The sequence below is a fragment of the Periplaneta americana genome, chromosome 9, assembly GCF_040183065.1.
Source record: "Periplaneta americana isolate PAMFEO1 chromosome 9, P.americana_PAMFEO1_priV1, whole genome shotgun sequence".
NCBI lineage: Eukaryota > Metazoa > Arthropoda > Insecta > Blattodea > Blattidae > Periplaneta > Periplaneta americana.
In genome coordinates, this window is record NC_091125.1 from 54,252,129 (window position 1) to 54,278,063 (window position 25,935).

Consider the following 25,935-nt stretch of genomic DNA (forward strand, 5'->3'; position numbering starts at 1 on the left):
CAATTTACTAATTAAGTATCTTCTGACGCCAGTGTACCTATTTCAATTATGAGTAATATGTTTATTTTAATTGCAAATTCATTGGTAAAGAATTTAATTGTAATTATAATACTTGTGTATCAGCAACTATGGAGCAATGAGGCCAATGAATTTATTAATAGGCTAATTATTAATAATTTACGACCTAACAAAAAAGTTTTTAACCGCAATAATGCTTTACTGGTTTTGTCACAGTGTGCCATAATGCGTAATACTCATTAATTAATGCTTTGTTATTTTAGTTTGGGTGGATAGGACACATTTTGTGTCGATAATATCGCATTTTTAGCTGCCTGAAATTGTATTTTTGGGTGTCGAAGACTATATTTTTAGATAATTCTATAATCTAATTTCGGAGCCTAATCTATACTTGTTATTACTATGTACAATGGTTTGCTCACAAAGATTCTGTAATCAAAATGAGATCAATTTTATATTAGTCATTAATTATAGGTCTCCTCCCAACATCCCAATGCTCGAAATTTGTTAACATCTTTTACATATTTCAGTTTTTCTGCATGATTTGGTTGCCTCCAAATGAGTATCATAGAATTTGGATGCAGGCCGAAGCGATATTCATCCGAAAAGATAATATGGCGTTATTGGTAATCTATCAAATTTTCGTGTTGCTGCTACCACAGAATACACCGTCTTCGATTTTCATGCCGAACAACTAGACATATGTTAATGGGTGACCGACATGAAGTAGGCCTACTCATTCATGTAACAGTCTGAGCTAAAATGGTTACATTATGAACATTCTGCGATGGATTTCTTAATAGTATCTGTCGAAGTTCTTTCTCCAAGAAGTCAGTCTTGCTGCAACACTCGTAGGGTAATCGTTGATTTACCTGGGAGTCGTTTTTCTGGACTCCCGAATTGCTGATTGCGACTCGTGTTACGACGCCTCGTCCAGTATTCAGAATTCTAGCGGCATCAGCTTGGATTCCATAATTTTCAGTTATTCGAAAGACTTTAAGCATCTCATCACGACTGAAATGCCTACACCAGCATTTATTTTCACTCTTAAAACTCCCGAAAGTTCATTTCTAAAAAACAATCTCACTGTATCGTGCTAATGTATGTTGCAATAATGTACGAAAACAATACTGGAGGTTGCCATTGTAATGCTAACACGTTGGAGCAACCAAAGCAAATTTCCAATGCAGGCAAATTAGTCGCGTGCCCTCTGTACAATGGTAGAGATTCTACTCAATCAGGAACATGTAGCAAACAATCACTGAGCGGCCCCAGCGTGTGCAAAGTTCAGCTCAAAGTCCTTTGACACGTGACACAAGAACCGAGAGCGAGGTGAACGGTAGCAAAGTTGAGAGCACAGATCAATGCAAGCGAACTACACTTCTCCACGCTGGCGTTCATCAACATTTGGGCACGTTGGCCCAACGTAGCAAGGAGTAGGCTACGTGTCGGCACGGTTTTCCCCTTCTCCCTTCGTCATCATCATTACACCATACACTACACTTAACTTATACGAACACTTACACATGCACTCACCCTAGTACACGACATAACCCTCAACGGATACACATCATGTACAGAGTGGCCCGCCGAAATGGTGTGCTACTAGAAAATGGATCACAGTCCTGCCATCTACCCGCTATATGCGGAACTCGAATCACGTAAAGTGATGTGGATAGGCATTGGATACATACATACATACATACATACATACATACATACATACATACATACATACATACATACATACATACATACATACATACATACAGGAAAATTAATTATGGTCCCATATTTACTCAATATTGCTTTAGTTGAGTAGGTACACAAAAGTTTTCTTTAAAATAATTTGTGTTCACAGGAAAATTTCGACGTATATATTTATGTCCAGTCAGGAAATAAAATGCAGATTTTAGATATTATTTTGGATATTTATTTGTGCCACAGAACAATTGTGCATCTACTGTATGTGGAAACGGTTCACTGTACAATGTATTAAATTTAATTCTCACTTTTAAACATCGTATGGAATATTATTAAGCAATCCTGTTTTTATCAGTTTTGGATTCCACGTAAAGTAAAGGAAATTTACATACTACATAAATTTTAATGACATTAATAACTTTATTATTTGGTTTTGTACAAAAAAATTATTACTTTCATGTGATTCTTTGGTTTGGTATGAATTTGTGTATTGCTTTAATACGGCCACATTAAGTTTGAGAGCCCCTGTAATAGTAGTGTAATTTGTACTGTTATTTTTTTTTGCTAGTAACCTCAAGTTTATGCTTCATTAACATTTGCTTAGTTGTCGCTGAAAGTCATGAAATTGTAGTGTTGTGTACTCTGTACCGATCCATTGAGATGTTGACAGAAAATTAGTTATCTAACGAATGAGGTGCATGTCACTGTACTTATAAATTTGTATTGAACGTATTTTATTGCATTATACGAAGCAAAAACTGAATGTAGGCTATGGAAGTCTGCTGCTTACTAATTTCTCAGATCCAAATTCTATAACGCTATCTCTCAATTCATTGAGATATTGTGGGTAATATGAGCCTTTTCCTCTGTCCCTCTAAGTTGGCAGTTGCAAGTTGTAACTGTATTTACTTTTTATTTCGTAATCACATCTATGCCTAAATATTCACTGCAATCAATGTACTAATTACTCGTGTGTGGATAGAATATATGAAGGGTTCAGAGCCATAGTGGGCCAAGCGCCATTTATTAAAAACGGAGAAAGCAAGGGTTAAAGTTAAGTGAATACCATAGTTTAATGAAGATTGACATATTTAGTTTTAATGTGTATACTTTATATTACTTGCTATATGTTTCCATTGAATTATGGTAATAACTTCATTTTAAACCTTGTTTTCTGTGGTTTTAGTAAATGGCGTTTGGCCCACTATGGTTCTGAACCCTTCATATTTGGTACATCTTAAGGCTGCATTTTTCTGTAGCAATTCTCAAATTTTCTCAGGATGTGATTGAAAAATAGTTTTCATCTGAACAGAAAGAAACATGCTGGTCTTGGCTCTCAAGGTTGATTTTTTATTAAATTGATCTTAAACTATAACAAAGGATTTTGAAGATTAACCCACATCCGAAGGTGAAACTGGCCATTACACCTTCCTGTCAGTAGATTGAGGACCGTGAGTAGTGTTTGCATCCCGGAAGACTGTTGTTTCATCCAGGAAGTGGTGGGAGCAGTTCTTCAGAACTCCTTCGTTTTCAATAAGTAGAAAACTTGATTAAAATTAAGGTACTGTATAATTATTACAGATTTACATTGACAGACACATACAGTGGGATGTAAGACGAATACCGTCGTCCTCTTGTCGAGTTTGTTAAATTTGCACTGATCAGTACTAATCATCTATTAGTTTCACTGGACCGATGGACTTGATTGAAGATAAGTTCAGTTTGATCTGTTAGATAAAATCTTATCGCTCGCTTACGCCACTCAATATTTTAAGCTCACTGAAATTGATGTTCAGTGTACACTCCAATGTAGAACAAGAAAAATTAGTTTTAAAATATGTCTTCTTCTCACAAAAATATCTTGTAGCTATTTCTGAATTTCGTTTTTTTATAAAACGCAGACTAATGGTGCACTCATAATCAGGCACATATAGCACACAGAGTCACTGAGCTGTGTGGAGGGCTCATAGGCTCGTCGGCCCAAAGTCCTTTGACTCTGGACACAAAAAGCCGATAGCAAGGAATGTAGGAATGTTACATTTATATTTCATCTCTATTAAAAAAACAGCTAATCAAATATGTTTTAATTTGCAAATTTTATTTCAAAATTCGGAAATAGTTTTTTTCTTGGTTGTTTCAATTTCTGTAAATACCTTTGAAAACTACACATTTCAGAATTTGACGTATTTTTGTCACAATTGAAGGAAACATCCTGTGATAATGGGGTGAGAGTTTTCCGGTCTAAGAAGCCGTGGTCTATTGGCGATTTTACATCCAGACGTTGTGTTCTACTATCTGTGTCACGGAATTGCATACCGTAAAATTTTATTACTGCACTAATGTACATTTACGTTATTAATACATAATATAAGCAGTCATACATCGGCAGCTTTATAAGAAATATAGGGTTACTCAGATAGCATTAGGAAATTGTTATGATAGAACGTTTAAAGTCTCTTTTATGTCGTACTGCCTTACATATTACTAATGATCTCTGTTTATTGTTGCCCATTATTATTCTTGTTGTAGACTAACGATTCCCAGTTGGTGGTCCGCGAACAACCGGTAGTCCACATAATCCATTCAGGAAGTCCGTGGTATTATTCACAAGGAAAAACGTACTACCTTCACAGACAGATTCGGAGTTTTAATGTGAACAGTTCAACATATTCTGCTTAGTTGATTCTGATAGCTTACTTAGTGGATGTTATGGCACACGCCATACATGAACACTTCGAATCTTAGTTTTCAAGGCAATTCTTACGTTAAAGATAAGATTGAAAAAGTGGTTAAAATTAGTTATGAGGAAACAGAATTAATGGTGGTGGCAATGTCACCAAACCTCTCGGGAGGTAATTGATGAAAAAATTGCTATAGAAGTAAATATAACATTGGCTACGAGTTAACGACCAGATTTAGAGGTTACTTTCGTGCTCCAAATCTTGAAACTTATGAGTAAGAAATCCTTTGGAACGTGGTGATGTACAACTAGCAATTATATTTACGAAAGGGCTAGTTGCACTCGACGTGAAAATATTTTTTTCAAATAATGTACACTGGACTGACATTTTCTGATTACAGAACGTTGCATGAAAAACTTTGAACTACCTAGTTCCTTATTGTTCCATATATTTTTATTTAGGCTACATATCGACATTTTTAATTAATATGAGGAGCAAACATAGAAATCGGTCCAATGTTGGTGCAGATTTGAAGCTAAAATGGGAAGTATTGAGTCGGCTGTGAAAGGGATTGCTCGGGACAAAAACTCTATTCATCTCATTACATTTACGTTGAAAGCTGTTGAACATGTCACTGTTTTCACTTGTAACATAAGTTAGCAAAATTACCTTTACATTTGTTTCATATCTAAGTTATTTTCGTTTTTATTTTATGATCTGTCTACAGTTATAAGGACTGCGCTATATTTTGTCTATCATACAAGTATCGACATTTTTAAAAGTAGGGATTCCATGGCTTCCTTTTTTAAAAGCAAGACGTCCGCTGTCTTTAGCTAATTGGGAACAACTGTTTATACTTACTCACTGGCTTTTAAGGAACCCGGAGATTCATTGCCGCCCTCACATAAGCCCGCCATTGGTCCCTATCCTGAGCAAGATTAATCCATTCTCTATCATCATATCCCACCTCCCTCAAATCCATTTTAATATTATCTTCCCATCTATGTCTCGGCCTCCCTAAAGGTCTTTTTCTCTCCGGCCTCCCAACTAATACTCTATATATGCATTTCTGGATTCGCCCATACGTGCTACATGCCCTGCCCATTTCAAACGTCTGGATTTAATGTTCCTAATTATGTCAGGTGAAGAATATAATGAGTGCAGTTCTGTGTTACTGTTTAGACTATTAGTAATATTGTACATATCATTAAACTTAGTTTAAATTTGCGGCTACGGATAATGCAATAAAAATAAACATCTAAATTTATGTACACATAGTAGTTTCGATTGTCCAATCTCAACGGAACCAAATGCCAGCCACATAATGGTCACATTTTGAAATTATGTTTTTGTAAATGGATTGGTACAGACGTTTTATTTAATGGCGGCCTTTGAGTTTGGGATGGACAGAAAACTTGGAATAGTCTACTTGTAAGAAAGTACATTACAAATTATGTATGTATTGGCCAGTTTTCTTGTAGCAGTGTAAGAACGAGATCGCGGGTAATGTTCTAACCACCATAACTAACCATAAAACATCTATCACAGCATGTTATTAGCAAAAAAAAAAAAAAAAAGAGGGTCTTGCCAATTGAGTCAAGAGAAGTAGTGGCTAATGTAGCGTTCATGAGAAAGAAGGTTGCCTCTGGAAGTGCGATTAATTTAGAAAATGTTCAAAACATAGTTTCAGAGGCAACAGATGTATGACATAGAACTCTTAGGAGAACTGTTAAAAATTACAGACAATTGAATTTGGAGAAATATTTAAGAATTTTTCTAACAGTAGGTATAATATCGATTTTTGAAAAGCGATGACATTAGAATTTTACATTTCAGAACAAAAATACTCTGCACATTTTCTTTTTTGTTGTAGACTGATAAAAATTCATTGCTGAAACTGTTGTACAGGCTTTATCTGTAAAAATTCATTGTTGAAACTGTTGTACAGGCTTTCTCTGTAATAGAATACTTACAGGTACGTGCAATATATCGTACTACTTACAGATTTTAGAGTTACAGATCTGATTTAATAATTCTAAGGTACTTTTTAACTGACAGAATTGCCATTGACATTGGTATTGTAAGTTACTGATCGCGACTATCCCGAAACATTGCAGCCCAAGTAGGTTTTTTTTTTTTTTTGAACGCGTTATGAATTGACTGCTCAGCAAAGTGATTCTACCATCCGTCGTACCACATATTCCTCCACAGCCAAATCCTAATACCATACTTTTATTGTTGATGGTCTGCCATTCTTTAGGGATCCATTTAATCATCTTGTTCTTCGTTCTGGAGATTCGAGGGTTCCTTTCCTCTGTAAATATCTGAGTCGTCTAGAGTCGACGGTAATTCGGAAGGCGGTAGTCCGCTAGCGTTTGCGTCGAGAGAGACAGATAGAGAGGGCAAGGCAGCGTACAACATTGCCACATCGTACTTCACGCGCACGTGCAATACAAATAATGCAGGAGAGAATTTAAATTATCAAAAGACAATAATGACCTTAGCCGTTGATTACTGCAAGCATGACACTAAACAAACCCTCTTTCCTTCACTAACAATATTCTTTGCACTTTTCTCAATCCCACACACATGCTTCTACATCGTTTCTTGTGCGTTGGCAACGTTGCAGTCATCATCAAGATGGCCGGCAGCGTTCTGCTCGTCAACGTTTTTAAAATAATTATACACCTTAAACACTATTTACCGCGCCTGCCTGTGCAATACTTGTTTTTTACAGTCTCTTTAGTATCTTACACATACACAGTAAATGTCAGTTTTACTTATTCAGTGTATTGAAACACTCACACGTGAATAAACTAACTTTGGAAGTACTTGTTATAGACTGATTCTGATTAGTTCTACTGTACTAGTTTGTGACGTCACATACCAGAAATGCTACGGCGCATCTAGCAGCTAACCGCCTTCCTAAATGCCGTCTAGTCTAGTAGGACTTACCCACCACCACTGCCATGTACCAAACTTCGCATAAACTACGAGAAACACTTGCGACGGTGGATCGCCGATACAATGCCGAAAAATCACGTTTTTAATAACGTAGCCGATAATGGAAGAGGAATCGTGGAGAGTCTTGGTGGATTGAGTTGTGAAATGGGAGAACCCCGAGAATCCCTCACAACCTTGTCTGTGTCAATCACAATTCAGGTCCACCATTGTTACGATTTGAATTCATCGTGGTCGTCATAAGCCATCGCTCTGCTAACTGAACTACCCAGGCTACTGTGTACGCCAATATTTTTGGAACCCCAGTACCCCAATATATGCTAAATTCTGTAGTTAGGCTAGAACGCTCATAACCTTATTTTAAGGTATTTATTCGATAACTATGACAAAAATTCAGTAGCTTATATTCATACCTGATGCTTAAGCCCAATGAACAAGTGTAAAACATTTTTCTATTGTACACTTAGGAATAATTCTCTCCTCTTCGTATCATAGAAACGAGTACGTTCTCTTTTATCTTACTTTTTTTCTCCTTCCACTCCTCTCGTGCAATTTCGGCTAACCATACAATGAAACATGGATGTACAAAGAAGGAAGAATAATAAAAAAATACTTTATTATAATTCTAATACACTAGCTCACACAAGATTATATTTTTGTGTTGAGTTCTTGTTCTGTCAAAACATTATAAAATCAATGGTTTTGCTCTGTGTTCGATATAATTTAAGTTATTTAACAGCAATGTTTAACGTATGTTTAACAACAGTTCGAGAACCGCTGCAAAAACATAAAACTTAAACCTAACTGAAAGCAAAAATATGTCGCAAAAACATGATTTGCTATAAAGTACATTTTTCATTTTGCCCTTCGAAGATTGTGACAATTATTACATCGCTGCAGGTTTTCCTTAAGTCGAGGATTAAGTCTCAGAAGAAAACAAGATAGTTCCATTAGGACGATCAAGACAATTGGATTATTATTATTATTATTATTATTATTATTATTACAATAAATGCTATTACTTTGAACTTAATTATTTGTCGTAGAAGACAGTAGGAATCTTCGATAGAAATGCATATTTGTTTTACAAACCTTTCCATGTATGTATTATATATACAGTGCAATTATTAGTAAGCCTATTAGTCAGATTCATAGGATTTTATAATCTCATACAGGCCTATTTTGATGTATTCCTATAATGTTAGTGAGGAATAATGAGCCTGAGCGTGATGTTGACCACAATTCAAGCGTGTAAATTTCAGCCGAAGCCGTACAGAATCTCTTACTATATACCAAAGAGTATTTAAACCATCACAGAATGCGTAATAATGGAAGCTGATTTTAATTGGGATAAAGCGAATGTGAGGTCATTTCTTTTTCGAATACTGATAAAAAGTTGCCCATTTTATAATAGAGCAGGTGCATGTGTAATGGACTCTCTTAATTAACCGAAGTGAAGTGTATTGCCTGACACTGATTACAAGTTGCTGCGAGATGTCTTCATCGGGTCCGATTCCCGTACTTCTCATTTATTCAAGACTAGCTGGCCGTCGTGAATCTGTTTACCCCCTGCCATAGTGCAATTACTAGGTTGCGGCATGAACTTGGGACACCTGTCGGCTTTTCTGGGAATTAATTTCTTGGCGGAAGCAGCAGTGACTGTGTCCACATCTGCCGGACAGCGAGCGCACTGCTGTGTGGATTGCTTGAGGTCATGCCTCAGCACGTGCCACGTGCTCGATCCGATTTTGAGGGTCGTTGTGCTCTTCTATCTGCAATTCACGTCATGGAATTGCATAGCGTAAAATTTTATTACTGCACTAATGTAAATTTACGTTATTAATACATATAAGCAGTCGTGCATCGACAGCTTTAAAAGAAATACAGGGTTACTCAGAAAACATTGAACTGTCTGAATACCGGTAATGTAATGCTCACAAATCAAATAAGATATAAGATATATTTCACACCAAGACTGCGTGCAGTGAGCGAGATTTTGAAGGAAGGTACAAATAGTAAACCTAAATAAAATAAAATCGGCAAAAAAAAATAATAAAAATACTACTGATATCCTTCTCCGAACTTAAAATTGAGAAAGCGCTTAATTAGCAAGAATCAGGAGAAAAAAAAGAAAATCGTTTTTCCCTCCATATTCTAATACTATGCACGGGAATGTTTACTCTTGATCTTTTTTCGTGTCTTAGATTTCATTTAGGGTATAGTCATTTCAACTTGAAGATCATTTCACAACTATCGTGTCCACGCACGTGGAGTAACGGTTAGCACGTCTAGCCGCGAAACCAGGTGGCCCGGGTTCGATTCCCGGTCGGGACAAGTTACCTGGTTGAGGTTTTTTCCGGGGTTTTCCCTCAACCCAATATGAGCAAATGCTGGGTAATTTTCGGTGTTGGACCCCGGACTCATTTCACCGGCATTATCACCTTCATCTCATTCAGACGCTAAATAACCAAAGCTGTTGATAAAACGTCGTAAAATAACCTACTAAAATAAAAAAACGACTATCGACTGTCTGAAGAGGTAAATTTGTTGTTGATACATCGGCCGCTATTTTTACCCCCATGATATGTAGTGGACTTATCAGCAGACATGTCTACCATGTACAATGGGTAAGTAATCATTGTGATCTTGAGAAACATTATCTTTTTTCTTTTGTATGTCGAAATGAAATCAAATCCGGCATTTACCTTTTAAAATAATTAGAGTTCTAGTTATTACTCTAGTTATTTTATGATTGAACGAACCACTGAAAACTCCGATCAGATTGGCCTACCACGGGATTTGAATCCGGAACCTCCGAAATGTAAATCCATTGTTTTACTACTGAGCCATTTCTCTCGGTAAAACCTATCTTGGCCAGTGAAAAATATTAATGCATGCTTAGAAAGTGGTCCACTCAACCTTCTGTCAAATTGACTTCAAGAGCCTTTGCTGTGGAGTGGCACCGCCTCATTCTAGAGCCGATGTTATGAAAGCACGGATCTCTACCTTCATGTCCCATATGCGCATTCATGACGTGTAAAGGGGAAGGTGATCTTTACCTTCAGAAGCGAGTCACGTATAGTCAGCATAGAATTAAAATCGTTCGAACCTACAAAGATGCATTTAATGTTTCAATCCGTTGAACTTACAGAGAGATCCATTTGTAATTTGAGAGTCTGAGATTCCGGATATTTGACGAAACTTTCGAATGCACTTTGCGACATGTTTTACAGCGACCGGCGTAGTTCAATCGGCAGAGGCTCTTGCCTGCTGATCCGGAGTTGCTCTCGGGCGTGGGTTCAATTCCCACTTGAGTTGATTACCTGGTTGGGTTTTTTCGGAGGTTTTCCCCAACCGTAAGGCAAATGTCAGGTAATCCATGGCGAATTCTCGGCCTCATCTCGCTATCACTAATCCCATGATGCTAAATAACCTAGTAGTTGATACACCGTCGTTAAATAATCAACTAAAAAACGTTTCTTTACAGATTTTTTTTTATTTTGCAAGTAAGCTTTCACTAAAAAATTGCCTTATTGTATCGAACCATTTCTTTAGAATGAGAGACACTAGTGTGCATTAACGGTAACATACTGTTTCGCACAGCACATGCGCAAAGAGCTATTGTATAAGCGTTGGTAACTTATTACATCGGTGTGCTCTAGACCCGCTCTCATTATAAAATGTATTCCACTTGCTCTACTGCCTCATTTAGTATTCACGTTTATCTTCATTTTTCTTCCGACAAGCATGGCCTTCGTTTTATTTGCATTTATCTTCATCCCATAATGCTCACAGCCGTCATATAGCAGCTCCAGTAGCATATCCTATGGTATTGTCTCTTCTTCTGCTAACAACTCCATATCAGCAAATGTTATGCACTTTATTCTTCTTTCTCCTACTATTACCCCTCCTATGTTCTGAAAACAGTTTTTCATTAATTGCTCTAGTAGATGTTAAACAGGATAGGTGACGTACTCCTTTCCCAATTTCATTTTCTTCTGACATTTCTTCTTCTATCCTGACTTCGACTCGTTTTTTATAAAGGTTACAGAACATCCTCCTCTAACCTGAGATGTTTATAAAGCGTCGTAAAATAACCTACTAAAATAAAAAAAAACATCGTTCTCTCTTTCCAATCCACACCTATTTCTTCAGGATCTCTATCAGTTTTTTTATTTTTTTTATTTTTGCATCACTAAGCCCATTACCTCCCGAACAATGATCACAGCATTACGTTCATCCTTGACGAACCCAGAGAAAATTCCTCCGTGAACCATGCTTAGAATGCAGACATCCTGCTAACATTCAATAATTTCATACTTTTCCACTCTTTTCAGGCTTATCTGTCACTCTTATTGCAGTCAAAAGCAAACTTTGATTATAGTGATTTGATATAAACGCCTATGAAGAAAGTTGTTTTCCATTACCTTTGGTAAGGAAATACCCAAAAAAAAATGTCTAGTTTTACGACATAATTCAAGGGATATCATGTAGCTGATGGTTATAAGTTGAGTTTGCATACCGGTGAAACTGTAGTAAAACCTCGTTAATCCGGACCCCAATAAGCTTAATTCGGATGGACAAAAAAAAAAAACGATGACTTTGGTTGGTTTGGCTATAGACATGTACTTCAAAGCATCTTCAGCAGCAAGAGTTTTGAGTGATGCAGAGCAAGGTCCGTCGGGCATATCATCATAATTACGGGTGTCACGTATGTACTGCATTGTATGTAAGCCTATTGCTTTACATTTTACAGTACTGTATAGTGCATTTAGGCCTATGTCCTTCAAATACACCATAGTAAACTTTTGTTTCTATAAACGGAGTTTTAATGCAATCTCTACCGTTCTTTTTGGTTATTTCAGTTAATCCGGACTTTCGTTAAACCTGTCAACTAATCCCTCAGTTAGTCCGGATTAACGAGGTTTTACTGTTTATCGTATTTTTTAGGGATATTTACTGTTCTGCTTGATAATTTCGGTTCTTCCAGTGCACTATCGGTCAAATTGATAACATCGACTAAGAATATGCTTCTTATGAAATAATTTTTTGATTTGAAAGGAACTGGAATTGAGTAGATAAACAAACTGTAGGCTATAACATACATATGCCTTTCCTCTTGTCAGTCTCCCTTCTTAACTAGAAACTCAATTTGAAGCGGCAACCCTTTCACCTCGAGGCGTGTGTCGCCTAATTTACTTCCGTTTGAGATTGCGAGCGCACGATGGAGTCCAGACGAAGCTTATTACCGATTTTAACCAAATTTGTTTACATTAGGAGTGAGTTCATATGTAGAGAATCGCATTTTGAGCAAAACTGGTATCAGAACAGTGTTAGATGAACTGTAGAATTACAGAGTTCTTTAATGTTCGTATGACAAACCTTTATAATAGGCTACTCTGATTTCGAGAATTGTGCTTCACTAGTTGACCACATTGCTGAAATGTTTTGCGTGGAAAGTGTGTTTTAATTATTTTAGTCACATTAATTGTGTGATTACTTCAGAAAGCTAAAGACATAATAATACAATATTTTGGTTATGTGTCATCACAGTGAAACCACTAAGTCTCACCCGAAATGTTTAAAATGCTTCGTAGCGATTCTTTCGTTTTCTTTTGATTAATCTCCAAATATCATAAGACTGTACTTGTGCAGAAGATCTGGCAACAGGTTACGTAGATTTCTGCAAGAAGTGGTCACATTTAATTGATCATGTCTTTATGTTTGTACGGTACCCTATATTTATCCAAATTATATATTTTAACAATGAAAAATTGGATTGTATAAGTGGTGGATATTTTCTGTCATCCTGAACGAAGACGACGAAGTCACCCACTCATGAGACAAACTTAGGTCGCTGTTGCCATGTGGCGCCTGGCTTCAGTGGGTTTTATGGTGACCGCGTGTCCATTGCCTGGAGCCAAATGTAATTAACTTTTGTGAGGGATGTATTTACGGGCGAGGAACGTGCTTCTTAATTGTTTTTATTTCCCTTACGTTTGCTCCCTTTCCCCTCCATTTGGTCTTCTTCCATCTCGATAAGTGTTGTAGCCCGCACCTCCGCCAGAATTACGAAGTCCTGAGATATGTAAACGTTCAGTATGATCCACCCTCCGTTTAATGTTTCTACAGTAGCCGTGTTGCAAGCTGGCAGGAAACCATCCTCGCTTACTGTCCACTTTATCGGACACACGTTACCAGTTGGAAATCTGAACCTTTACTAAGTTTTTTGTTTTGCAAGCTTCGTTGAACCTGGACTTCACAAGTTTTGGAAAGAACACTTTAAACATTTAACAGATTATATTGGTGCCTACAGTGGTTCACACAAGTAAAGGTTAGATATTAAATTGAGCAGGTAAAATAAAAATCGGGTCGTCAGAGATAAGGTTTCTGCGTGAGCTAGAAGGGCACAATCTTAGATAAGAAGAACCTGAAAGGTACCTACGAACATAAAGTGGTTTGTTCAACTTCATAGACCGAAACAATAATGGTATGGGTATCCACGAGTTTTAAAAGTGTCTATAAGAATAATTACCTCCCAAAGTACTAATAAATTACAAATAACAAGACACCGAGAATTCGTACGCCCATTTCCTGTGGAAGCATTAAGTTTCTTGAAGCTGGAAACAGCCAAAAAATATTGTAGACGATGATGATGATGATTGACTATGTTGACATAATAAAATTATTCACCTGCTTTGCGTGTATGGCACTGTTTCTTGTTGTGAATGAAAGCGAATCTGAGTTCTGTTCCTAGTGAGATAATTTCTCTTATGGGGAACTGCATTTGTGGCTATTATGTTGTCCCAAGAGGTCTTCCACCATGCTTACTACTGCAAAGTACGCATTTCCATCGTTGAACATCTTTAGTTATGTTATATTACTGATAAGGTACAGAAATTCGTCATAAGTGTGAAAATAACAGAAGTGTTGTTAAAGATTAATGGGTAGAATTCATAGAAAAAAATAATCCATATAATTGTTTGAAAAGTTAATGCTGTTCGTGATTGTTGTTTTGAACATGGTTGGAATTGTTCGAGATTCGAAATAAAAGTTTGATATTTCTTTCATTTTTGTCTTCATACTCCCCGCATTTACATTTAACAAGGTGGAGTTTTCTCTTTAATTACCTAATTCATAATCACTTTTACTTTCCATTAGGTCTAGTCTGGAGAAACAATGAAATTGATAGTCTAAATTGTTCGCACAATCAATTTGACGCCGATGAGTTGTTTGAAGTAGTAGTAATAATAATATAATTACAGAGAATTGGATTCATTTGGAATTTAATACTACAGAATTAGACTATATTAAATTAACTATTTCAGTCTTTACACTCAACTGCATTTCTTAATTAACCCAATTTGTGAACGGATAATTATTTTGATTAAATTAAAGTAAAGCTTGATATTTCGTGAAGCTTTTACACGTTAAAAGACGCTTCACGTGAATATTTTCCAAGTCCATCTCATACCGAAATCACAAATATACAGCAACAACTGTTGTTAATCCGGCCTTGTAGGCCTATAAAGATATACGAGTAAATCACTGGAATAAAGAAGCATCAAAATACATTATTAAATTTATTAATGCGCATCGTCATTGTTGAAATTGCGTATATAAAGAGGCGACATCACGGATGGCTGAGTGGTTTCTTTCGGGAAATGCTGCGATATACGAGTACATAATCTCCTTTAAAAAATAAGGTAGGTTGCGTTGGTGATGTACCCGCGGGGCTCTAAGTACGCGGATCGTGCTGGACACTTAGGGTGCTATTCATAGACATTTCGCTAGCCCGGGCTACGAGCGTGCTAAACATGATTCATATCATATATCGCTGACACTGGTTTATGAATACGAAAAACATTAGTTCGCTGATAATCCACCGAAAGCCCGCGCTAAGAATGACTATGAATACGGCCCTAAGGGTCTTGATGTAGGAGTTGGTTGTGAATTGAAAGACAAGTTAACTATAGTGAAATTTCATTTATACTATTACAGAACTGTGGTAGAGAGAAGTGTTTTGTTGGGGCTCTCCGAATTGTGCCGCTTCGGCTTTGTTTCTATCTCTAATAAGCTCTGCATCATTTGCCTTGGATCATTTTGGGTATTAATCGATTTCTTTCGGACCCATCTTTCACCCGATATGTTTCTTGTATTTTGACTTGGACTTGCGTACATCTGCCTGAGGTGGGACACTGTAACTAATTAAGTATTCATAAAGCCGTAAATGGTTTCTTGTTGTATAAACAGACGTGAGGTTACTTTTGTTTGATATAAAATGTGTATTCTGACGTGAAAGTCTGGAATTCATAGCACAAACAGATTGTGCCACTCCACTTCCTGTTTTGTTTGCACAGCCTCTAATTAATAAGAACATCATAATTACGGTCTAGCGTTGTGCGACCACCTGCCATCAAGTCATTGTACATTGAGCGACATTAATGGTGCGTGATGAGGAAGGTTGTATGACAGTCCAGAGATTACTTGTCTTGTATCTGAACTTGCAGGTTTTTGAATCCGCTTTGCGGTTCTGGTAAAGTGACTGCCAATGTTATGTTTATGGATTATGAAAACAATTTATAGGCCTACTCCATAAAATTCATTTCTCCTTCGCGTTTTGAGTACACAAAATATAGGTCTATGTACTGTATCTAAAGAAAGTGTGCTTTTAAAATGTTTGTAATTGAAAATGATCGATATTGTATTTAGAGTGGTGGGGTTGGAACAGATTTTCAGTGAACACACGACTTCGGGAATGATTTTCTTCGAGTAATTTTGTTATTTTTCCGCCTTGTTTCAGTATCGCAATATTATCTATCCTCTTGCCGATACTAAGTAGGGCTTACCCTAGATACTAGGTAGAATTTTCCATATCGTGCGATCAAACGGCACCTGATTTATTCCTAAGACACACATCACATTGGGGGGCAAAAAAATTGTATTCAAGACAGGATTCAAACCCACTGCCGTAAATCCTAGGCAGTGTTCAGATTTGTCTCTAAGCTGTACATCACGACAGTCTCTAAAAATCTCTACAAGGTTGTAAATTCAAAGAAGTAATTTAAAAAAATAATAAGTACTCAGTATTTAGTTATTTGTGTAACCGAGAGTGAGAACAGTGACAATGTCAATGTCTTTGTGTAAAGAGACAATCTTGTATGAAATTAACATGAGGAAATAATGTATCGCATGTATAGGCCTAAGCCTTAGAAAATTAGAAAATACTTCGCTGTAAAAATGTGAAAATCTGGACGCTGTGTTGTCGGAACCGTTCTCTCTCTGCGTTCAACCTGAAATCAATTCCTCGCCGTCGCTCCCCTTCCTTGTGAACTTGTGTGTTATCACTTATTGGTCTCTCATTCTCTCCGGGAAGCCAACGTCGATAATTCACTTGTCCGACTGGACTGGGTTTTCCAAATTTGTTCTTCCACGTTCTAGTGTTGGATTACGCGTTCCCGTCTGAACAGTGCAATGTTAATGGCAACGATGAGTTATTTACGAGTAGAAGTGAAACGTTGGCTTTTGCGTTACTGATGAAGTGCGTATACAGAAAGTCACCGTTTAGAGTTTAAATCTACCTTCATTTTCGAATGAACAAGAGTGGAAAGAGTATTTGATTTCTTGGGTCGTTACAGATGGCTCAGTCTATGGACTGAGTACTAAAAGAAGGAGCGAAAGGGCTCAGTTCTTAAATATTTATGTCGGTGACCTTGATGGTGTGCTGTTAATTTGTATGATATTCCATACAGAGATGTAGAATTTGAAGTTTCTACTTTTACATCTTGTATCTTGTTTTTCTTCCTGAGGAGAGTCCGTAGGCAGGCGCCAAGCTTGAAATTGTACCGACCTTATTATGGAATGATTATTGAAGTTCTCAGGACTGCATTCTCTAAGTGCCGTGATTCACTATTTCATACCATCCATCGATTCAGCTACAACACCCGATCTGACGGAACCAGATACTTCCGCTCTCCTTACCCCCGATACTTTTGTATCTTCCTGAGATCGATGCCATCTGCGTGCAAGTCACAATACTGCATTTCTGCTGCATCCTTTATATTGAACTGAAGATCGCATTAAGTGTAGGTATCGTGATTCACTATTTGGTACCATCTATCGATTTAGCTGTATATCGTCCAGATCCGACAGAGTCCGCTATGAAAGTCTCTCCGTCCCAGCTGGTGCTTACACAGTTTCCTCAGATAGATGCCATCTGTGTGCAAATCACGGTACTGCGTCTGCTGCTGCATCTTCGGTCGGCCTGAAACTAGTGAAATATGATAAAGTTGAAATTAATGTATACGAAATGAGTCAAAAGTCCATCGCCGAAAATTACCCAGCAATTCTACTTCAATTGGTTGACAGAGAAAACATGGGAAGAAAAATCCAACCAGATAACTTGTCTCAACCAGAATTTGAACCCGGACCAGCTCGTTTCATGGCCGGACTTGATAACCGTTACTCCACAGTAGACTATACTTTGTATTACCGGCTTTGTCCTCCATTTTTATTTTTGAATTTCCCTCAATATCAGGCTCATAACCTCACGATCCTAGATGAACTTCTGTTTGTATTTCCCAATTATAATTCCCACAAGAAAATCTAGGCGCAGAGATTTCTAGCTATGTACTCAGTATGTATAGGTACAGTATGTGTGTATCCCTTCTTTATGCTTCTCGTAGCCTACTTTTCTCTAGTTCGTTCAGGCAAATTTTCAGTCTACATAGCCACAAGCATCAGTTTTAAATCTCTTTCTAGTCACCAGTTAAAAGTAATATAAACAAGTCGTAATTTTAGGCTACTAAAATAAAAGCTCTTAATAAGGTATTATTTTTCTTCATAATATTACATGTAATTTCTTGTTCAAAATTTTGGAAGAGCAGTCTTTGATAACTCGAGTGGTCAGTATAATTTGTATTTGATCCGAGGCTCGTGGGTTAAATCCCTGCGAAATGCAATGCATTTTTGTGGACGAAGGATATCTTTAGAATGAATTTCTTTGGAATTGAAGTGAGGTTGGCAGTTCTATGTCGTGATAACTTACATCTACGGAATGTAACATAGTCATATCACCGTGTTGTCCTTTTTTTCTGTTACCCTGTTATTGGATATAGTGAATTTTGCTTCAAGAAGGCTTTTTTCCTCAAAAATTAAATTTAACACTGTTTGACTGGTAATGGTCACTGGTTATGTTTGGGGGCACTGGAATCTAACGAATCAAACAACAAATCACAATTTTTAGAGTCGCTAATTGTAAATCTTAATGCGCTTTCAGTGGACTTGAAGAATACTGTAAAAATTTGAAATCATGTCTCCTCACATACCCAGAAGTTGCAGCTTTAAATTACAAACTTACTATTACAAATATATTATTGAAGAACGCAGTGCAGGTCTTTAGAATACGACGTATAGAAATGTAAGCAAGTGGTAGGATTTTGATATTTTCATTGAAGAATCTAGTTTCGATAGCCAAGGGGATTGCAATGCGAGATTTACATATGTGAATAATAATAGTAATAATAATAGTGATAATAATGTGAATAGTGTCAGCCATTTTTACTTGTTCTGGAGGAGTGACTTGGGACCTCGCAGAATGAGGATGATGGTGAAGTGTTGTGGAATGATGAGAATTGTGAAGGGAACTGGAAAACCTCGAGAAAAACCTCGCGCGTGGTTTGTCCATCACAAATTCGTGTATGATCCAGATGGGATCGAATCCGAGTCGCCGCGATGGAAGACAGGCTAACCACGCGGCCACGGGTGAGGTTCTATACAGGGTGATTCAGTGACCATGTTACAAAGTCTTAGGATGATAGAGGAGCCAATTATGAACAACTTTCATATAGAAACCTCTGTTCGGAAACGTTAGTGGCAGTGTAACCAGCTAGAATCGAACTCAAGGTCATCCTTTTGAAGTTTGGTTGCAGACGATCATTCCTGCAAACGTTGGTGATTTCTCATAAACATGGTATAAGGTAGTTGTATCATAAATTATATTTTGACTAATTAAATCTTGCAACTTTCCTCGCTACTTGCTGATATGCATTTCATTTATGGAAGAGCAAAAGGCAATGGAAGGAATTTGCACGGTTTAATCAGTCAAAATATAATTTACGATGCCAACTAGCTTATACTGTGTTTATGAGAAATCAACGACGTTTGCAGGAACATGTCGTGTGCAACCAAACTTCAAAAGGATGGTCTTGAGTTCATTTTAGCTGGTTGCACTGACTAATATATCTAGGCTTGTAACTACCAAATGAAATGTTTCCGGACATAGATTCCTATATGAAAGTTTTATTGTCTCCTCTATCATCCTTAACAGTTTGTAACATAGTCACTGAATCACTCTTTTTAGACAGTCATCTGTTGTTAGATCAGGGAATATTGGAACATTGCAATCTGGTATTTTTGTGACATACATACATACTAAGAAAGATAAGATATGTTGAAGATAACTTTTTTTTTCGTCTCTCGACTTGTTATTTTGCATTTCGATTGAGCGTCATGAGTTAATCTCATTTTAAAGAATTTGAAAATAAGGATATCTTCAGTAAACAAAATTAAACAAATTTGAGATACGAGATATTTTGATTCTCAAAATCAAACAACTTTAAAATTGGGATATTCTGACAGCTCAGAATTAATCTTTAAATTTGATAGCCTAATTGAGATATTTTGGTCCCTCAAAATTAGTTTAACGTTAACGTTTGAGATAATTCGACGGCTCAGAATTAATGTAATAACTTTGAAGTCTGGGACACTTCGACCTTTCAAAATTTGTTTATTATCGTACTGTGATATCTTTGGCACCAAAATTAGTTTATTGTACTTACCACATTGATTCTTAGGCTGGCAGCATACTGCATCAGACATTCTGCCTCGGACCGCTCCTTATTCTAATGAGGCTGCAGCATACTGTATCGGACGAATGTCCTGGAATGAATGTCCGATGCTGCAGCCTCGTAAGAATGTGTGTAAACACCGTCACATTGGAAGGTCCGAAACAATACCGGTGCCGTCCGATTCGAGACAGAATGTCCGATGCAGTATGCTGCCGGCCTTCGTCTGCTGACAGTTCTGTCCTACATCTTTACACGATAATGAGAAGTGTGTCGATGAGCAGAATTATTGAGTTCTAATGCGTGCATTATTTCTGATTGAGATCGCCTTATCGTAAGCCATTCGAAGTCATCCTCAGTGGATCGATCATCTGTCCCATATCTTCAGTCAAGTTTGACGAATATAGAGTTGGATATGTGTTTAACCAACCATCATTGCAGAGCGTGAGAAGTTGAAAAGTATGGAATGTTTATGTGATCCCGATGTTTTTGCAGGGGGTCTGGGGGAGCCCTCCCGGACTCGCCATTGGAGCAAGTCGGCAATGGTTGGAGGTAAGCCCGACCCCCGCATTTAATTTTTCCTATTTAACAATTGCTTGCTCTGTAAGTAGCTAACAAATTTGGTCGCTTGGCTATGTTTTTGAGTTAACACCGCACGCTTATATTTTGTCTGTAATATAGTGACTTTAATTTCTCTGTGAAGTTTATATTTTAATTTCTGACGAGCTCGTGGTAAGATACTGAATCATCCAATACTGATGTCAGCAGTGGAGAGTCCTTGATTGACCGACCTAGCTTCGAACTCCATTGTAATTTTTATCTTTTTCCTGCGTCGTTGAATTGTCCTTGCAAGCAGATACAAAGTATGTAATATTATGGAGAGGGTTGTGAAATCAGCGATAGAAAATCTCACGAAATCGTTTTGTATACCCCGCGATTTTGGAAAGACAAGTGATTAAAATTTTTTCTGGAATTGAAGCTAGTATGCCCATTGTTACTTAGTTTGTAGAATGACGATGAACTTCAGAAGATTGAAAATCCGAATTTATGATTATACAAATTATAAAAAAAAATATTGTAGATATATAAAAATGGATTTCAATAATTTTACGAAAATTCCTATTTTGAGCATCTCTTATAAGGAAGAGAGGATTTCTTTTTGAACATAACTGGGGCGCAGTCTTTTTTCCGTCTGTCTATCCCTCCGCGTGTGCGTCGTATTTCTTAAACTACTGAACTCAGTTCTTAATATATGTAATTTACGAATTTATAATATGAATATGAAATTAAAAAAAATATATTCCAATTATGCTGTTTAACGAGAATTATGCCAAAGCTCTTAGCTGCAACTATTTTTCAATATTTCTATTATACCATAAATAGTGCATAATAAAGCATTGTAGACCTATATCTTACGTGTTCAGAATATTATAGATTTATTTGCAGCACCACAGGTCAGTTTGTATACGTCGTTTTTGAAGTTTATAGATTTCTTCATGATTAAGATTTACTGCGTTAGTTGGAAATATACTGTACTGTATTCGTAGTTCATGATGACAGGCATATTTTGTTTTTGTGTAAGAAGTTACATGCAAGTAACTAATGTTATTATTGAATTATTTAAGAATATTTTTTTCTGGAATTTAACAGAAGGTGACCGATGAAGAATCGCTCGCCACCTTGTGCAGAAATTATATGAACGCCGTTTTCATTATTTAACTCGATTTTATATCGTAGTAGATAAACGCCTTTTATTTGCCATGCTTTCCTCTGTAATATTTCTAAATTTGTCACATATACCTTAGTGGTGTATAAATAACTAAGAGAGCTATTTTGCTAATATTTCTCTTTCATAACGAACCTAATGCATTATTTAAAAATATAACTCACTTCTCCAAATTTAGCTCTGATCTCATTCAATTTATTAACTTTAAAGAATTTACTGAACTCAACGAAACTCGAACGAGATGTGCACTGTTTTCAAAAGTGAAATTTCTATTATATAAAGAAGAAAGAACATTAAAAAATACTGTACCATACACAGTTATATACGATACCTTAAATTTTATTGACACCTTGGTGCGGTATGTTGGAATGTATTCGGCAATCTTCCTTTGTATTAAGCATTTTGATGCCCTTCAGATAGTTTTGTAATTCATATATTGTATATGTTACTCGAGATCTAAACAGAACTTACACTATGGATTACATGTGAGAGGTCAGAGAGAGAAATGAGGGGTCTAATAGCAAACCCGGAAGTCATTTTTCGTGAAAACTGAGCTTATAGTACATAATGAAAGTTGAATGCGTTTTGTATGATATTTTTGAGTTATGTGGCAAATCTGTCTCCTCCTTTAATTAGCCCATAAAAATGGCTTGAAAAGCAAACGTAACTGTCTCCAGACGGTACTATGAAGGAAGGACAGCATTCTACAACACAATCATGGAATGATATCAGTACTATATATGACTCAGTTGATTTATGGCGGGAATTGGTAAATGCATGTTATGTTTTTGTGTGTGAATTGAAGTGATTGCATTAGAACTATTATAAATATTATAATAAATCAAGACTATAATAAATATTTTCAAGGAAATCAAAAATAGAAATATTAGTGTCTCCAGGAACTACATCGTGGCATTTCCAAATCTCCAAATTTAATAGACTTTTTATAAAGAAAACTGAAATCGACATTGGTGCCTTGGTAAGAGGTGAACCACACTTCAAAGTTGATATAGCTAGAAACTTTCGTCTCACTTAATGTGAAAAGCAAATGAGTGAACTGGTATCTCAAATAATTCAGAAAGGGGACGTTGTTAAAGATGCAAAAAGAGAATGACATCACAGATTTATTGATTAAGCATTATGGAGAAGATTGCTCCAGTAGGCTATCAACTGCCTCCAGTACTATAATAATCTGTTCACGGTAGCTGAAGGAGAAGCTAGATCTCCTAATGCAGATGACTTGTGCAACAGGGCAAATGGAGAAATAAATAATGACAATTACCTCCTGGATTAGTTTCCTCATGAGATACTTTATTGGTGGCACTTATGAGGCTCAAACCTGTCTTCGGACAGTTGACTAAACAACAGTGGCGTGAAGAAAAATACATTGAACTGTTAGATTGAATTTAAAAACTGTAACCAGAATTGTATGAATCTTTTTTTAAGATTTCTTTGTTGTTGTGGGGGGGGGGGGAAAGAAACATTGAGTTGTGAGGAGTGAATTAAACATGTACAGTACCGTAATTAGAAACTGTAACCGATATTGTAATAAAACATTTTCTAAGTGTTCTTTGTCACAGCAAACGTGGATGTCTCCATCATTTAGTAGGGAAAACAGCAATCTCAAAAATTTAAACTTTATTTTGAAGTATACTATATTTGGTTGTATCTCTACATTTAGGTTCAGTATCTTTTAAAATGCAAATAACATTTCCAAGAATCAGAAAAAGCATCCACTGTGTCCAAAAGAGTTTTTGACTGATATTTAAAAACATATAAAAGTGAAGATTGACGGGTTTGCTGTTAGACCCCTCAAATATTAAGAGATGTCTCTTAGTAGGAAACAATACCAAATAAAGAATTTGGAAAGAACGTATAATTTTATTCAGGCAGAGCTGTAGGCCTATCAACACGCTTCACAGACCCCACCACTTATCTAGTGCTAAGATTAAAATTACCGAAATGATACAAAGCTTTACCGTAGTGAAGTCTAAAAGATCGGAGACATATTAGTGTTACAAAATGATCATGTTACAGGAAAGAACATTCAAGTTTCTCCAACTGTAATGTGATATTTCTGTTTTGGGTAAGAAACAGTAATCTGAACTTGAAACGGACTGAACTTCAAATGAAAGTTCGCTATATTTTAAATGAACACTGGACTCATCGTCAAGTGCTTCTCCTCGTCTTAATTCAGGGCAAAAATAGGCCCTAATTAATTATATTCACCGCTTATTTAAATGTGATTTTTCATAACGTAAACGCGAAAACCTTCAAGATCTACTCGGCTATTTAGCGCCCATGGGATTGGTGATAGCGAGATGGCATTTGGTGAGATGAGGCAGAACATTCGCCATAGATTACGTGACATCTCAGAAAAACCCAACCAGGTAATCAGCCAAAGGAAATTAATGCTGTGAAAATCTCAAAATCGATTTCTTTTTTACAATATCACTAATTAGGTACATAGTTTCGGTGGCGATTATGGAGATACTGCATTTGATGAGGTTTCATAGTTCATGCCGTAACTTAATGGGTTGTGTGTAAGTTTTGTATAAAGGACATGCATATCGAACACTTACTTTAGTTTGAGCTTCTGACATCGTAACATCAATCTTGCCACGTTGCTTCATTGTCCTCTAGTCACTAAGCAAATCTCCATGACATTTTCAATATGTTTTATACAACAGGTTTTCATAATCTGTGTTATCAGCTTCTTAATCAGAGGTTTAAAAAAAAGCAATTTTAAGAAACAATGTATATTACGTAATCCCTATGTAACTGTGAATATTTGTTATGTTTTTTTTTTTTTTTTTCAGTGTTACAGTAATCCAGTAATATGATTTCATATAAGGTCCGCACCATCCCGACAATAATTACCATTGTTACTGCCTTTTTTCGTATACAAACAAAACGTAACCGAATGAATGCGTGTTGTTATTCATATCTTTGCATCTTTTTTTTTTTTTTGTGTACTTATCTAATTTGGTGGTATGCTGGTGTAACAGAGAAATCGCTTTAGCTTAGAAGTTAATGACCCTTGTGTCGTAGAGGGTTTCTGTACTAAGAAGCTCCTGTTTTGGGGGAGGAATGCAAGTGAATGCGATTTATGTTCCGGGCATAAATAATGCCGTAATAGCGATTAAAGCTGGAAGGTTTATTTATTCTCCTACCTTTGAGTAAGCTGACTAGATATTTTAGTTTATAAGGCTGGGATTCTGTGAGTGAGTCAGAATGAAGTTTGTATTAGGCCAATTGATTTGATAAGTCTCTCCATGTCAAAAACAAAAGTTTTCACAGCATTTGCTCATATCACTTTGTTTACAACTTTGCGGCAAAGAGAATTTAGTAGTCTATTCATTCATTCATTCATTCACATTCATTCATAGAAGCCTATTCTGCTCACGGTCAGGTCTTTCATTGTAAACCCAATATTCTCCAGTCTTCCCTATTTTCCGCCTTTCTCGTACGATCCATATTTCTTAATATTGTATCTCTTATGATACCTTCTCTTTCGAACTTTTCTCCCGTTAACCATTCCTTCCAGTGCATTCTTCAGTAGATAGTTTCTTCTTAGCCAATGACTCAGCTAATTTCTTTTTCTCTTCCTGACCATTTTCACAATTATCCTTTCTTCACCCACTTTTCTAGCACAGCTTCATTTATTTTGTGTTCATTTCACATACTACATTCTTCCTCATATCCACATTTCAAATGCTTCTAATAGTTTCTCTTCACTTCGCAGTAATATCCATATTTTTGCCCCATACAATGTCACACTCCACGCAAAGCACTTCACTAATCTCTTCCTTATTTCTTTTTCCAGAAAATGCTCCCTTTTCTATTAAAAGTTTTCTTGCCATTTCTATCCCCATTTTTACTTCCTGGCAGCAACTCATGTTACTACTCGTAGTTAATTCCAAGTATTTAATGGCGTCCACTTGTTATACCGCCACATTTCGAATTCGTACGTTCATTTCTTTATTTTTATTTCGATAAC

General features: G+C 36.6%; 1 protein-coding gene across 2 annotated transcripts in view; it reads left to right on the top strand.

The window, feature by feature from the left end:
- Positions 1-25,935, top strand: part of Imp (IGF-II mRNA-binding protein) — a 345,234-nt gene that overhangs the window by 52,420 nt on the left and 266,879 nt on the right. Inside the window, exon 3 of one of the 2 annotated variants that reach the window (XM_069834736.1) lies at positions 20,705-20,761. The exons of the other annotated variant lie outside the window; for it this stretch is intronic. Coding sequence (XP_069690837.1) covers positions 20,705-20,761 — 57 coding nt within the window. The remainder of the gene's footprint in view (positions 1-20,704; positions 20,762-25,935) is intronic. 2 annotated transcript variants of the gene reach the window in all.